At 43.5% G+C, this 15,618-nt stretch overlaps 1 protein-coding gene across 3 annotated transcripts in view; it reads left to right on the plus strand.

Annotated features, from left to right (window-relative positions):
* Positions 1–15,618, plus strand: part of LOC147030347 (uncharacterized) — a 162,587-nt gene that overhangs the window by 106,576 nt on the left and 40,393 nt on the right. For all 3 annotated transcript variants that reach the window (XM_085874291.1, XM_085874293.1, XM_085874292.1), the window contains one exon: positions 6,934–7,008. In XM_085874291.1, the coding sequence (XP_085730417.1) occupies positions 6,934–7,008 (75 nt within the window). The remainder of the gene's footprint in view (positions 1–6,933; positions 7,009–15,618) is intronic.

Here is a 15,618-nt window from a genome sequence, read left to right on the forward strand (position 1 = left end):
TGTCTGTCTGTCTCTCTCTCTCTCTCTGTCTCTCTGTCTCTCTGTCTCTCTGTCTCTCTGTCTCTCTGTCTCTCTGTGTCTCTGTCTCTCTGTCTCTCTGTCTCTCTCTCTCTCCCCCCCCCACGCACGTGCAAACGCAAGGGGCTGTTGCTCAGTCTCTGGTGGTACGTGTGGAGCCAGTGTTGCTTTCTCTCTTCTTATCATCTTCTCCTCTCTCTAATGTATTTTTTGGGGGTGTTCCTTGTGTATAAACTGTTATCAATGCTTTATCGATGACTTGAAAATTTAATTGGTTTCTTCTCTTCTTTTTTTCCACTCTTGTATAAAATCCTTTGCTTTGTTGTATTGAATTTTTACCCTTTCTACTTTTTTGTAATAAAAGGACATAAAAGTCTGTCTCTCTTTCTCTCTCTCCCCCCCTTTTCTCTCTCTCTTCCTCTCCCTCTCTTCCTCTCCCCCCCCCCTTTTCTCTCTCTCTCTCTTCCTCTCCCCCCCCCTTTTCTCTCTCTCTCTCTCTTCCTCTCCCCCTTTTCTCTCTCTCTTCCTCTCCCCCCTTTTCTCTCTCTCTTCCTCTCCCCCTTTTTTCTCTCTCTCTTCCTCTCCCCCCTTTTCTCTCTCTCTCTTCCTCTCCCCCTTTTCTCTCTCTCTCTCTTCCTCTCCCCCCCCTTTTTCTCTCTCTCTCTCTTCCTCTCCCCCTTTTTTCTCTCTCTCTCTCTTCCTCTCCCCCCTTTTCTCTCTCTCTCTTCCTCTCCCCCCTTTTCTCTCTCTCTCTTCCTCTCCCCCCCTTTTCTCTCTCTCTCTTCCTCTCCCCCCTTTTCTCTCTCTCTTCCTCTCCCCCCTTTTTCTCTCTCTTCCTCTCCCCCCTTTTCTCTCTCTCTCTTCCTCTCCCCCCTTTTCTCTCTCTCTCTTCCTCTCCCCCCTTTTCTCTCTCTCTCTTCCTCTCCCCCTTTTCTCTCTCTCTCTTCCTCTCCCCCCTTTTCTCTCTCTCTCTTCCTCTCCCCCCTTTTCTCTCTCTCTCTCTTCCTCTCCCCCTTTTCTCTCTCTCTCTTCCTCTCCCCCTTTTCTCTCTCTCTCTTCCTCTCCCCCCTTTTCTCTCTCTCTCTTCCTCTCCCCCTTTTCTCTCTCTCTCTTCCTCTCCCCCTTTTCTCTCTCTCTCTTCCTCTCCCCCTTTCTCTCTCTCTCTTCCTCTCCCCCCTTTTCTCTCTCTCTCTTCCTCTCCCCCCTTTTCTTTCTCTCTCTCTCTTCCTCCCCCCCCACTTTTCTCTCTCTCTCTTCCTCTCCCCCTTTTCTCTCTTTCTCTCTCTTCCTCTCCCCCCTTTTCTCTCTCTCTCTCTCTTCCTCTCCCCCCTTTTCTCTCTCTCTCTCTCTTCCTCTCCCCCCTTTTCTCTCTCTCTCTCTCTTCCTCTCCCCCCTTTACTCTCTCTCTGTCTCTCCCCCCCTTTACTCTCTCTCTCTCTCTGTCTCTCTCTCCCCCCTCTTTTCCTCTCCCCCTCCCCCTTTTCTCTCTCTCTCTCTCCCCCTTTTCTCTCTCTCTCTCCCCTTTTCTCTCCTTCTTTCGGCTGCTCCCGTTCGGGGTCGCCACAGTGGATCATCCGTATGATCCGCATACTGATTTGGCACATGTTTTTCGCCGGATGCCCTTCCTGACGCAACCCTGTTCGCCTCTTACGACACAGGGATATGGTACACCTATTTTAACCGGGGTATACACCGGCCCAGTATACTGGTACTCATTTCGCCGACCTCGGAAGGATGACAGGCTGAGTCAACCCCCTGGTGTATTAATTCAGTGGCCCAACGGGGCTTGAACTTAGGACCTTTTGGATCCCAAGCCGCTGCCCGAACCACTGCGCCAACACCAGGCTTCGTCTCTCCGTGTCTCTCTGTCTCTGTCTCTGTCTCTGTCTCTCTTTCCCCCCCCCTTTTCTCTCTCTCTCTTTCTCTCTTTCTCTCTTTTTCCCCCCCTTTTCTCTCTCTCTCTTCCTCTCTCTCTTCCTCTCCCCCTTTACTCTCTCTCTCTGTTTCCCTGTCTCTCTCTCCCCCCTCTTTTCCTCTCCCCCTCCCCCTTTTCTCTCTCTCTCTCTCCCCCTCTCACCCCCTTTTTCTCTCTCTCTCCTCTTTTCTCTCTCTCTCTCCCTCTCCCCTTTTCTCTCCTTCTTTCGGCTGCTCCCGTTCGGGGTCGCCACAGCGGATCATCCGTATGATCCGCATACTGATTTGGCACATGTTTTTCGCCGGATGCCCTTCCTGACGCAACCCTGGTTGCCTCTTACGACACAGGGATATGGTACACCTATTTTAACCGGGGTATACACCGGCCCAGTGGACTGGTACTCATTTCGCCGACCTCGGAAGGATGACAGGCTGAGTCAACCCCCTGGTGTATTAATTCAGTGGCCCAACGGGGCTTGAACTTAGGACCTTTTGGATCCCAAGCCGCTGCCCGAACCACTGCGCCAACACCAGGCTTAGTCTCTCCGTGTCTCTCTGTCTCTGTCTCTGTCTCTGTCTCTGTCTCTCTTTTCCCTCTCTCTCTCTCTCTCTCTCTCTCTCTCTCTCTCTCTCTCTCTCTCTCTCTCTCTCTCTCTCTCTCTCTCTCTCTCTCTCTCTCTCTCTCTCTCTCTCTCTCTCTCTCTCTCTCTCTCTCTCTCTCTCTCTCTCTCTCTCTCTCTCTCTCTCTCTCTCTCTCTCTCTCTCTCTCTCTCTCTTCTCTCTTTTTCCCCCCCTTTTCTCTCTCTCTCTTCCTCTCTCTCTTCCTCTCCCCCTTTACTCTCTCTCTCTGTTTCCCTGTCTCTCTCTCCCCCCTCTTTTCCTCTCCCCCCTCCCCCTTTTCTCTCTCTCTCTCTCCCCCTCTCACCCCCTTTTTCTCTCTCTCTCCTCTTTTCTCTCTCTCTCTCCCTCTCCCCTTTTCTCTCCTTCTTTCGGCTGCTCCCGTTCGGGGTCGCCACAGCGGATCATCCGTATGATCCGCATACTGATTTGGCACATGTTTTTCGCCGGATGCCCTTCCTGACGCAACCCTGGTTGCCTCTTACGACACAGGGATATGGTACACCTATTTTAACCGGGGTATACACCGGCCCAGTACACTGGTACTCATTTCGCCGACCTCGGAAGGATGACAGGCTGAGTCAACCCCCTGGTGTATTAATTCAGTGGCCCAACGGGGCTTGAACTTAGGACCTTTTGGAACCCAAGCCGCTGCCCGAACCACTGCGCCAACACCAGGCTTCGTCTCTCTCTCTCTCTCCTTTTCTCTCTCTCCCCCCCCCCCCTTGTCTGTCTCTGTCTCTGTCTCTGTCTCTCCTTGGGGTCCTGATCGGAGGTTGCTGGTACTGGGGTGCCATCTTTTCTTTCCCACCCATACTCCATGATGTCAAGTTCAGGTGGAGCCTGCTGGTCAGCAGATTTTGCAAGTATGATCTGCATCCCTGGCTTAGCGTGGCCATACTCAAGCATACCTGCGGGATAAGGTTACTGGAATTCATGTGAGAAGACATGGGTGGTGCGTCAACCATTGGTTGTGAATACCTGGAGATTAAAGTTGTCAAACCACGCAAAGATGGCGCCGACGGTTCCACACAACCCCATTACATGGTGGAGAACCTGTGCGTTGTCACCTTGTAGACGAGCGGCCAATTTTCGGAATCTCAAGGCCCCATCGTACGAGGTCGTGAAGCCATGTTCATGAAGGGGTTTGAGAAGTTCAGAACTCCCATGCCGGTGCAACAGTTTGATGGCCAGTCCTAATGTTGTCTGATATCTGGTTCCTGTAACGTGACTCTGAATTGACTGGCTCAGGCTCAGAGATTTCTTGGTCACTTTACCACCGGAGACCAGGACCGAAACCAACTTCAACAAACTTGGGCTAGTCGCCTTGATTGTGTTGGCCTGTGTAAACTCTGATAGGTCATAATTGGCACTGCTGTACTTGAACGACCGTGCCTCATGCTTGATCTGCCTCACAATGGAAGCAATGCTCCTCTCATCCATATCATCTACCTTAACTATCTTGAGACTTTTAGCAATGGACTCACGGAAACCAACAATGGCAGCACAGCCATCTACCTGAACAACGATAACATCCTTACTCATGCAGTCAGTCAACTTGCTTAACATGTCACTTCGAGCGAGCTTACCACCTCGATCTGAGTAGAGGAAATGCAGTTCAACACTATTCTATATTCTGGACCTGTCTCGGTTCATGTACTCAATGACTTCCTTCAGAGTATTTTCATCTGCACTCCCAGTTGGCAAATCAGCATATGTGGGGACTTTCGTGAAACTGTTACAGCAGCGGACGTGGTACTTGCATTCAGCAGAAGGTAGATCAGAAACAAAAGCAAGGTGCAACTTGACCCTTCTCACGACATCATCATTACGCTGCTCAGCAACATCAAGGAGCATATCTTTCATAGTTGGGAGTGGGTTCCGTTCTGTGTCAAAATGTTCTTTGGTCATATACAGTACTCACGAACGCGGTCCCATCTTTCTGGGTGTCTCTCATCAATTGGTAAACATTCCTCACTCCAGAACATGCAATCACGTTTGTATTCAAACACACCTTTGTCAGCTACCTTTGTATGAGGCCTTGTAGTTGTCCTTACACCCTCATCTTCAGCCTTTCTTTTCTGTGACTTTCTCACTCTCTCAATTTTCTCTTTTGATGTATAAGTACAGTAGCATCCTTTGTGGCAGGCGATGCTTGCCGCATCTCCACCAACATCAATAATGTTCTGTAGCTTAGCCTGCAGGTCCCCATCTCCACGGGATTTGGCGCACGAGATGAGCTTCTTGATCCTGATCTCAGTGAATTTCGTTTCTTCTCTGTGACACACGGAGAAGACACCTTGAATCAGCCATCATAAGTTTCTCTGAAAAGAAGAAGAGGTGAGATTAGAATCAATGGGATCGTTCATCAATTATTGAGTCGGAGTGATCTGCAGTTGACGCAGGGGTCAAAACGTTTTAAACCCCTCAATAGTCCAAAAATGACATTGAACTTGACCTTTCACCCTGAATTTGACCCCCAAACCACACAACTGACCTCAGAAATCGATTCCTCGATTCCTCACCTCGAAATTATACGGGAAAAAAATGTATCACACGTGATTGTAGGTTGATTGGTTGAAAAGTTATTTTCCACCTCCATCCGCGGTGGCCATCTTGGATTTATACAAATTACCGGAGTTCCCCAAGGTTGCCACTCCAGCAACCAAGCTAAATTTTTTCTATGGACCCATGCGAGTACGAAACCATCAAAAAACAATACACTTCTCGCAACAACAAGGTACTCAACCTGACAACTGGACTATGGTGCCATGGTGGTTACATGGCCATCTCACAAACCATGTGCTTCACCATGCAGTGAGCAGACATGCTGCAGCATAGAAGTTATGCGGGACATGCCACATAATGCTGGTGTGGGGAAAGTTGAGCATGCCGATGAGAATCCATGCACGTGTGCGAGTGAAAGAATGAGTGTAATACCGGTGTGTGTGCACAGTGAGCATGGACTGTAAGGAGGTTGTGCAAACGTGTATGGGTGGGCTGTTAAGGACTGAGAGTTTAGTTTTGAATTTAAAATGCCTTCCCCAGAGTGTAGCATGTATGCATCTGGTCAGTTGACCGGAGGGGTGCAAAGGTTGCTGCATGTGCGAGCATGCATGCATGGAAGCAGGCCTTTACCAGGTAGATCGTATGGCTTTCAAATACTCCCGCCCAGTTTTATATAGAACCCGGCAGTTAAAAATGAAAATGTCGCTGTTGGGTCGTGATTTATTGCCCTTCCCCTCCACACATGCTGCCTTCCCTTCCCCTCCCATCAGACCACCTTCCCTTCCCTTCACACTGCCTTCCCTTCCCCTCCCCTCTCTCTGCCTTGCCCTCCCCTCACACCACCTTCCCTTCCCCTCATGCTGCCTTCCCTTCCCTTTACATCATGCTGCCTTCCCTTCCCCTCCCCTCAACAATCTTCACTTCCCTTCACGCTGCCTTCACATCCCCTCCCCTCGCTCTGCCTTGCCCTCCCCTCACACCACCTTTCCTGCCCCTCATGCTGCCTTCCCTTCCCTTCACATCATGTTGCCTTCCCTCCCCCTCCTCGCATGCTTACCTCCTTCCAAACTCCCTCTCCTCTCCACCCCCCACCCCCATGGACATCTCTGGACGGTCCCTGCATGCTGTATTAACATGCTGTTTTGACGTACCCCATTTCGTTCAATCCTGTACTATCCCCCCAAAACCCGCCCACTTCTCCACAAGTCCCACTACCAAATGCAAGTTGAGAACCCAGCCCCCCCTTTCGCCCTCAAGTCCTCATACAAAACACAAGTCCAGAACCCCCTCCCCTCATGCTTTCCTACTCCCAAACTCCCTCCCCTCTCCCCTCTCCCCCATTCTACTCGCACTGCCTTCCCTGCCCCTCATGTTTACTTCCTCTACAAGCTGATTGGTAATGGAACATACCCCTGGAATCACAGTTATTATGAGCTAAGGGATTGTCCTAAGAGTCCAAACATAATCCAACCATTCAGTTCAAGTACGTGTGACTTAAACAGTTTCAAGTAAAACACAAAGTGTTACAAAACTGGACAATGCATCGCGATTTAGACCAAACTTATTGGTATCCTCTTCTACAATCCTAGCCCATAATCCCATCTCTCGAATCCCATCTCCTGTGTTGATATGTCTATTGTCTGATATTATTCTCAGAAAAGTACATTGATATCTCCGAATATATTTGCCCAGTATGTGATCGATGTACAAGGTCCTCCACGAATCTTACATCACTGTTCAAGCAAACGTGTTTTTGCTTTTGTAACTTCGTGGCTTTGACTTTTTCAGATTCCCTCAACTCAATAAACACTGGTTTATCTAAACTCTAAAGCTGTCACCGAAAGTTTTTATTGTCGTGTTTTGTTTTTATTTAAGGAGCACAAGGATGGAAGAGGGTTTCGAGGCCCCGATTCGGAGGAGAACACCAAGAGTTTAAACCTGCAGCAGTTGGTGAGTGATATGAAAAAGAACCATCGATGGAGTTAGTTTTGAATCACAATAAACAAACAACAACAACAACAACAAAAAGAGCAATCAGAGATTGCAGACCCTTGCCAGGACTTCTTTTGAGTGGTGTATTTTTTATAGGTTTTAGGGTAAATCCAATATGGCTGACAACCATGTGACCTATAAGATGATATATGTGAGCCTTTTGTTCCTCATGGACAAGCGGTCATACGTGTAAATTAAATTTTTTTCTGTGGACTGTGTGCCAAGTGTCAATTTTTTATTTGGTGCAGTTTCAGAGATACAGAGGTCCAAAGTTCCCCCCCCCCCACCCCGATTTTCCAATATGGCTGCCACACCACGTGACTTATGACATCATAATTATCATTGAAACATTCTACATGAGTCCTCGCACCAATGGTGAAAATTTCGTCTCAATCCGACAAGCAGTTGCGGAGAAAAACACGAAAGTTCTGTGCAGACAGACAGACAGAGACAGACAAATGAAAAATCGTGCTTAGCACGACACTTGGCAAATTAGTTGACCTTTCCGTGTGGTGGTCCAAGCTGTCATGTCATGGAATATGTGGTGTTTATTTGTTCGTACATTAATAAAATGACGCGACGTCACAAATAACAATTATCAGGCGCGCGTTGTCATGATAACGGCAGCAGATTGAAAATTTTCACAACTCATTTAAAGCCACCATGTGACATTCAACAACTTATCATCGGTGCTTGTTGCCTTCATTCTGATCGTAGAAAATATTTGAAAATACCTAGGAACATTGCTTTTCAGCCAGCTTTACGATCCCGTTATCAGGTTTGAAATGTGTTGTAAAACAAAAATATGTATTTTATATGTGTGTTTTTCATGTTTTGGGTGACCCTGACCTTGACCTTGGGTCAATTTCGATCAAACTTTGTACACATGTTAATATTACATGCATAAATAGACAGTATAAGTTTCAATACAATAAGTGCAAAACTGTTTGAGAAATAGCCATGTGTAATTCACAAAGTTCCCCATTGGTTTATAATGGGCGATAATATAAAGTGATGCAGAATCCAGATCATCACCAAAAGTCACATATCCTTTTGCACTGTGGATTTCTATCAGCTGTTAAAATTTCATCCAAATCGGTTAAGAATTGTGACCTGTAGAACTAATAGAATTTTTATCAGCGTCTCGCGTAGCGAACGCTGCTCATAGAGAGCTCGGCATTGTTCTTCTTCTTCTTCTTCTTCTTGTTCAGACAAAACCTTAATCTCGAGGACTCGGCTCTTGCATATACAAGACCCGGATCTCCTTAAATACTGAGCACATGTACACATCCTCACATAGACGGTACCTTTTGAGAGCATCTATCATGAACTTTTAAATATATTCGGACATTTGCTTTAAAGTTTCGAAAAGTTCACGTTACTATTTAAAGATTATTCCATTTATCGTATTGTAATTTCATAAATACATTATTTATTTCGGAAATACACGATATATCGTAAATACGTAGACATTATGACACGTTTCGCTATTCGCTTAATCAAGGCACGTTACGAAATATCGGAATTTGTTGTTGTTTTAAAAAAGTAAAAAAAATTTTTTTTTTTTTTTTTAGCCGACAAAATCTTTCGGACGCTGCTCGTGGACACATTTGTCCTTGTTTTTAAATCACGCCAATAGCTAAAGACTTTGACGTCATACGCTTGCGAAAACTGTGCATAATTTGTACTAACATGCATTTTAAAACATTTCGATATTCCATTGAAGTTTGTTTTGGCGTCAACAGGAAGTCGCTACGACTTCCGGTCACTGAGTTATGTCCAAAAATGTGTTTTCAAGTTGTGTGACGTCACATCGCGACGTTTAGTCCGATTAAAGGCCCGGTCACACCTTGACGTTTTAGCCAGCGATGGCAACGTGTTAAAATGTATGTAAAACGCTGGCTTACGTTGAACTTTTGATGTTTTTTTTTAAAGATTCGGACGTATTCATAGCGACTTGGTCTTATGTGTAACGCATTGGTAACTACACAGAACGTTTCGTTGTGTTATAGATAACTTATACCAACGAATGCTGAACCTGTTGTCGGCCTACACAACCGATGCCCAACGATAGTCTAACTCAGGCATAGCGCGTTGCACGCATCGCCGACGATGTCGTGACGTAGCCTATTAAAAGGCTGACGCACAACGATTCAAATCATAACTGCCGTAGAAATGGAAGGGTCAAAATCGCGGTCACACCTTGGCGATCTTGCCAGCGTATGCAGACGTAACAAAAAGTGTGTCTAAAACGTTGGGGCACGTCGAATACGGTATGGGTAAGTTTGGTATGCGCGAGTAGAACGCTAAATACGCTATCATAAGTCGTAGTAAGTAAAGTACGTCAAGAAATTTTGAACATGTTCAAAATTTTACGACGTACTCGGCGTATGACACACGTTCCGCATGCGATGGGGATAAGTTTTACACACGATATGTGGACGCTTACACACGTCCACAAAGGCTACTTATAAGCTACTCATAAGTCGAAACACGTCGCGGTAATGTCTTTTTTACGCGAAACTTATTTCTAACTTATGTTTGACGTGCTTTGAACCAATTCTTTACGTAGTCCCAACACACATCGACGTATGTAGACGTATTCCAATGACGTCTTCTGGTCGACAAAAAAAAAAAAAAAAAATGAATGTGTTTCTAGGTTACAACTGCCATATAAAGACGTGTTCCCAGCGGTTTTGGGAATTGGTATATAAAAATGCTGCTCATAAAAGGGGAACCCAACAGTGTTTTTGAGTTGATGTCCATGTCAGCAGTAACAGTAACAGTATCAGTATTAGTATTAGTATTAGTAGTAGTTTGTTCATGTTGGCAGTAGTAGGTGGGTGTGAGGGGGAGGGTGTGGGTTATGATGGATCCTCCTTGCGTCCGCGTGTCCACAGGTAGGTTCATAGGCTGCCACTCAACGATTTAAATGGCTGCATCTCCACTATTGAAAGTAGACGCTTGCGCTCAACAATTGGATTTTTTTACACTCAACGACTTTTAAACGGTACCACTCAGCTAGTTTCATTGTTTACAATGAACAATTTAAATTGCTGTCACTCGCCTTTGGTTTTTTTTTTTTGTTTTTTTTTTGACGCTGGGGTTTGGAAATTTGAAGCGTTTCTTCTGAACGTGTTAAAACGCTCAAACTCGACTATTTTAAATAGACGCTGCCGATAGACAATTGGAATCATAGCCAAGCTAGACATCGAAGTGTGAACATCCTCGTCATGCCGAAGAAAAGTTTGAAGAATGCTGCAAATAAGTGTCCTGGCCGTGGCCGTGGACGCTGACGCAAGGACGATCCATTATACCGACGTCTTTCAGCCGATGAGTAACTTAAAAGTAACGTCTGTCGACGTGTGGCAACGATCGCGTAACGTGCCAACAACACATTAATCATAGGTTAGAAATAAGTTTCGGGTACGCTAAACATTACCTCGGCGTGTCTCAACTTATGATTAACTTGCAAGTAGCATGTGTTGACGTCTGTCAACGATCGCAGACCGTGCCTACAACTTGTGGCCAGCATAGCGGAACGTGTGAGTCATACGCCGGCATACGTCGTGAAATTTCAAGCATGAAAAAATTTGAGGACAACCGAAAAGTACAACGTTTAAAGCCAACGTACAACGACTTATGGCAACGTACTACGACGTATGCCAGCGTGCTCTTAATGTTATCAAAACTTACCCATAACGTATTCAACGTTTGCCAGCGTTTTAGAAAAAAAATTCAAAAATCGGCATACGTTGGCTAAAACGTCAAGGTGTGACCGGGCCTTAAGACAGGGTTTGGACGCGGACAATCTCACGTGGATTGCCTATCAGGTGTAAAAATTTAAGAACGACTGGTCCAGCTGTTTGGGCTGTAGACGACTCGACAAACAAACACACCAACAAACGGAACAGACCAACATACTTGACAAAATCGAAGATTTCGCCAAGTAACAAACGGACCCAAATGCAATACCCTCTCCTTTGGTGAGGGTAATGATGCTGGGATAGTCTCTTGGTCGTGTTCACGTGATCCACTTACCTTTAGCCGAGGTTTGATTCCCGACCCACGTATAACCTTTCAGATTGGTGCTTTCCCAGCAAGGTATTACATTACAAAGTACACCAACCCTCGGATGGATGTAAAGCCGGATATCCTGAGTGCCAGCATTAGTTGGTGAATATTAAATATCTCAGGTGTGATGACGTTACAGAAGACCCTCGTCGAGATTAATTCATCGACTCCGAACGAGTACCTGAGTTATCGCTTGACACACTGAAGAAATTACAGTAATTTTCCAATGTGCAGACTTCACTGCATTGGTAGCACAGCCACGTCCCAGTAATGATTCAACCAGCTGCACAAACTTAGAATCCAAACTCTGGATCAACGTGAATTCGCAAGAAGAATGTTCATCTGATCTCATGCCGTTTATACTCACCACATTACTGCATGTGTAGTGTTGTTATATCCAAGCTCCTCATCACAAACATGTAATACAGCTTTTAACAATTCCTTTTTTCCATTTTACAGGATCTAATGGATTAGCTGACACACACACACACACACACACACACACACACACACACACACACACACACACACACACACACACACACACACACACACAACTGTTAGACAAGACAAACACAGCCACTGAGCTTGTGGGCAGTGCCATCACTTGCGGGATCACACTGGGTAACATCGACACCTCCGCCTTTCTCACTGCACTCAGCACAGCATTTCCTCCTCCCCCATGGATGCCAACGTATGGGAATTGTCCGTGCTCTTATCCTTTTTAATGCTGAACGTCAAGCAAGGAAGCAGCACGTACCATTTTTAAAGGCTTTGGTATGACTCGGCCGGGGTTTGAACCCGTCCTCCCAGACCACATCTGACATTCCAAACATTACATCAAGTCTGGTTAGCATTGGCATTTTTCAAGATATCTCTTAATCACAGAAGACTCTCATTAAGATGAATCATGTTTCAACATTCTGACAGAATTAAATTTAAAAAAAGAGATTGTAGAAAAAAAGGGAGGAAATAACAACTGCATAGTTGATGGAAAAAAAATATTGGGAGACAGACAATTAGGGATGTGGGGAGGAATGCAGGATAGGAGAGGATGCATGGGAGTAGGGTGAATATACTGATTCTGGCTCACTTCCCCCATGTTAATGAATGGGGGATTCTCAGAGATTCATATTTTTTCCCTTAAAAATAAACCCCCTTTTTATCCCAAGGTATATTTATTTGTCTCCCCTTTTTACCGAGGGGCACTCTTTTCAAATAACCAATGCAATAAGATAAAGATTTGTTCAAGTAGTAAAGTGGTAATGTGATTTGTTAAAGGTGATTCTAAAGAAATATCTGAAACATGTAAGCCTTGGGGCATTCTTTTTCAAATAACCAATGCATATTGTTTAGCTCACTCATTGAACCTATAAAGATTTGTTCATTCTCAAATTCCTTCAATAGTTTAATTTTCTTTGCACAATAATCCCCATCTAAAATATTTAAAAATAAAACATTGAAGTCTTTATATTTTTAAGATACCCCTTTTGTGCCATTACAAAATGATAAACTTCTTTTAATGCTCTTGTTTGACCACCTCCTGAGCCTCAGATTATTTTTTGCATAAGGCCCGCCCATTTTTGCTAAGCCCCACCCACTTTTTCCTGATGTATTTTTCATAAGCCACGCCCACTTTTACGAAGCCCCATCCACTTTACTAAGCCCCGCCTACTCTTACATCATTTCCAGTTCATCTCTGACTCACAAAGAAATCACGAGAAAATTCTAGAATGTTATGGTTTTGAAAAATTTTCAAACAATCCTCCATTTTGAAAAAGGAAACCATAGCAACCAGTCTTTCTCCATAAAAGGTTCAACCCAGACTCCATTTAAAAAAAAAAGATTGACAATGGAATGCTGTACTGGCTTGGAGTTCCTTAGAGTTCTACTACTTGTATGGAACTAAACCTTCAAGTTGATGAACTGGATTCAAACCTCTTTTCTATTGAGGTAAGATTTTATTTTTCTATTTTCAGAGTTTGATTTAAGCATAGACTCATTTAATAATTAAATCACTTAATTAATACATTATTATTTTCTCTCACAGGAAATTAATTGTATTTGAAAATACTATACTGATTTTGCCACAACTTGGGGTGAAATTGTTGGCTTGGTTGAAGACCTTGTGAGTGACCAAGACCCACAGAATGAGCTAAACCTTGAGTGGGATGATTTTGGCGTTCCTTGGAGTTCTACTACTTGTATGGAACTAAACCTTCAAGTTGATGAATTGAATTCAAACCACTTATCTATTGAGGTAAGATATTATTTTCCTATTTACAGAGTTTGATTGAAGCATAGACTCATTTAATAATTAAATCACTTAATTAATACATTATTATTTTCTCTCACAGGAAATTGCATCTGCAATACAAAATTAAAATACTGCTTTTGCTACAACTTGAGGCGAAATTGTTAGCTTGGTTGAAGACCTTGTGAGCGACCAAGACCCACAGAACGAGCTCGACCTTGATGGCCCAACCAAAGAGTTATACCTTGGAGACCAGCAAAATCCTGAAAAAGAGTTTTACAGCAATAGTACTCATTGTGAGTTATCAAGACAATACCCACTGAACAAGTTATACCTTGATGAGCCAGAATACAAGTTTTACCTTGAAGACTCACAAATTTTGAAAAAAAAATCAGTAAATGAGTTCTGCCTTGATGGTTTAAATAACTTCCTTGGAGACTCGGGAAAAGGGTTCTGCCAAGATGGTTCTAAATATGGAACCTACCTTGGAGACTCACAAATTTCAGACATTTTGAAAAATGGAGATTTCCTTGATGATCCACAGTAATACTATGTGAGATCTATCACTGAAACCCATACAAATTGGAAAAATGGAGTTTTCCTTAATGATCCACAGTTATACTATGTGAGATCTATCACTGAAACCCATAAAAATTGGAAAAATGGAGTTTTCCTTGATGATCCACAGTTATACTATGTGAGATCTATCACTGAAACCCATAAAAATTGGAATAATGGGGTTTTCCTTGATGATCCACAGTTATACTATGTGAGATCTATCACTGAAACCCACAATATTTCTGGAAATTGTGGTTCTACCTTGGAATTTTGGATAGATGGTTATATTTTTGGAGACTTGAAATGTGGGTTCTGGCTTGATAACTCACAATGTGATACAAATCTTGGAAACTCAACAGGAATATGGTTATACCTTGGAGACTTGGAAAGTTGGGTTTATTTTGGAGACTTGAAATGTGGTTTCTACCAAGACTCTTGGGGATCTCAACCTATCGATGTGGTTCTTTGTTGGATGGTGCTTGATGAGAGCAATATCAAGAAAGTTCTTACTTCCCCTTTCTACTTCATCAAACCTGAAAGCCTTAAAAGACAGAATTGGAAGAGAAAAAAAAAAAAAACATAAAAAATATATTTTGTTGAAATACGTATTGAAAAAAAGACTGTGTTGAGTGAGGGTTGGGATTGAGATTTTGTATGTGAGGGTTGGGGTGGGGGTTGAGATTTTGAATGTGAGGGTTGGGTTGGGGTTGAGATTTTGAATGTGAGGGTTGGGGGGGAGGACACACACACACACGTTAAGCCTTGACTATTCAGTTGAGGATTCTGTGTTTTGGGTTCACAGATCTAAGAACGTCCCCCACTGCACACACATTATATTTTTGTTTTATTTAACCCTGCTATACACCTCGAACTTGGCCCTCAAGTGTCCACAAAGGTGTATAGTACAAGGGAGTGAAGCGCCAACCAATTGCTCCCATGGGTATTATCTGCTTAGTTTTGTCTTTTGTAACTCCTGTGAATAAAATGAACCTAAAATCTCTTCCCCTTCTAAATCATATATCTTATAAGTCCAAGGAACCGTATCTATTACATCAACAATTTTAAAAAGTTCTTTCGTCCATCGCTTTGTTTAACCTTTTTCAAAATGAGATTTCCACCTATATATTGTTATGATATCATCAACTTTGAACTTAGGTTTTCTGACATTAATCTCTTTTTCATATTTTAATTTTGTAAATGTTTCTGATGGTTTCATATTTGTTGACGTGTGAATAGTCATTATACTTATCCACAATATCCTGAATAAAAGATGACCATTGTTGTGAACAGAGTTGTGTGAATTTTTTATATAGTCTCTCTTTTAAGGTACGATTAAAACGTTCAATAACAACGGCCTTTCCTTCATTAAAGGTACTGTATAATGTAATGCTGTTATTTTTTTTTAAATTCACAAATGTCTTGTTTTAAAACTCTCCACCCTCATCAGTCCACAATTTTTAAGGTTTTCTCTTACTTTTATTAAATATCTGTTGAAAGGCTAACATAAGAGTATTTCCTGTTTTGTTTTTTAAAGGGATAACCCATGCGTATCTACTCCTCAAATCAATAACAGTTAAAGCATACTTGTACCCCTTATCATTATCGAGGTCAATCAAATCAGCACACCAGATATAATCAACTTCCTTGGAATAAACCTTCCTTCTACGAAACTTTGTGAATAT

This window comes from Eptatretus burgeri, chromosome 3 (assembly GCF_056783735.1).
Source record: "Eptatretus burgeri isolate ZD-2024b chromosome 3, Ebu_testis_v1, whole genome shotgun sequence".
Lineage (NCBI taxonomy): Eukaryota > Metazoa > Chordata > Myxini > Myxiniformes > Myxinidae > Eptatretus > Eptatretus burgeri.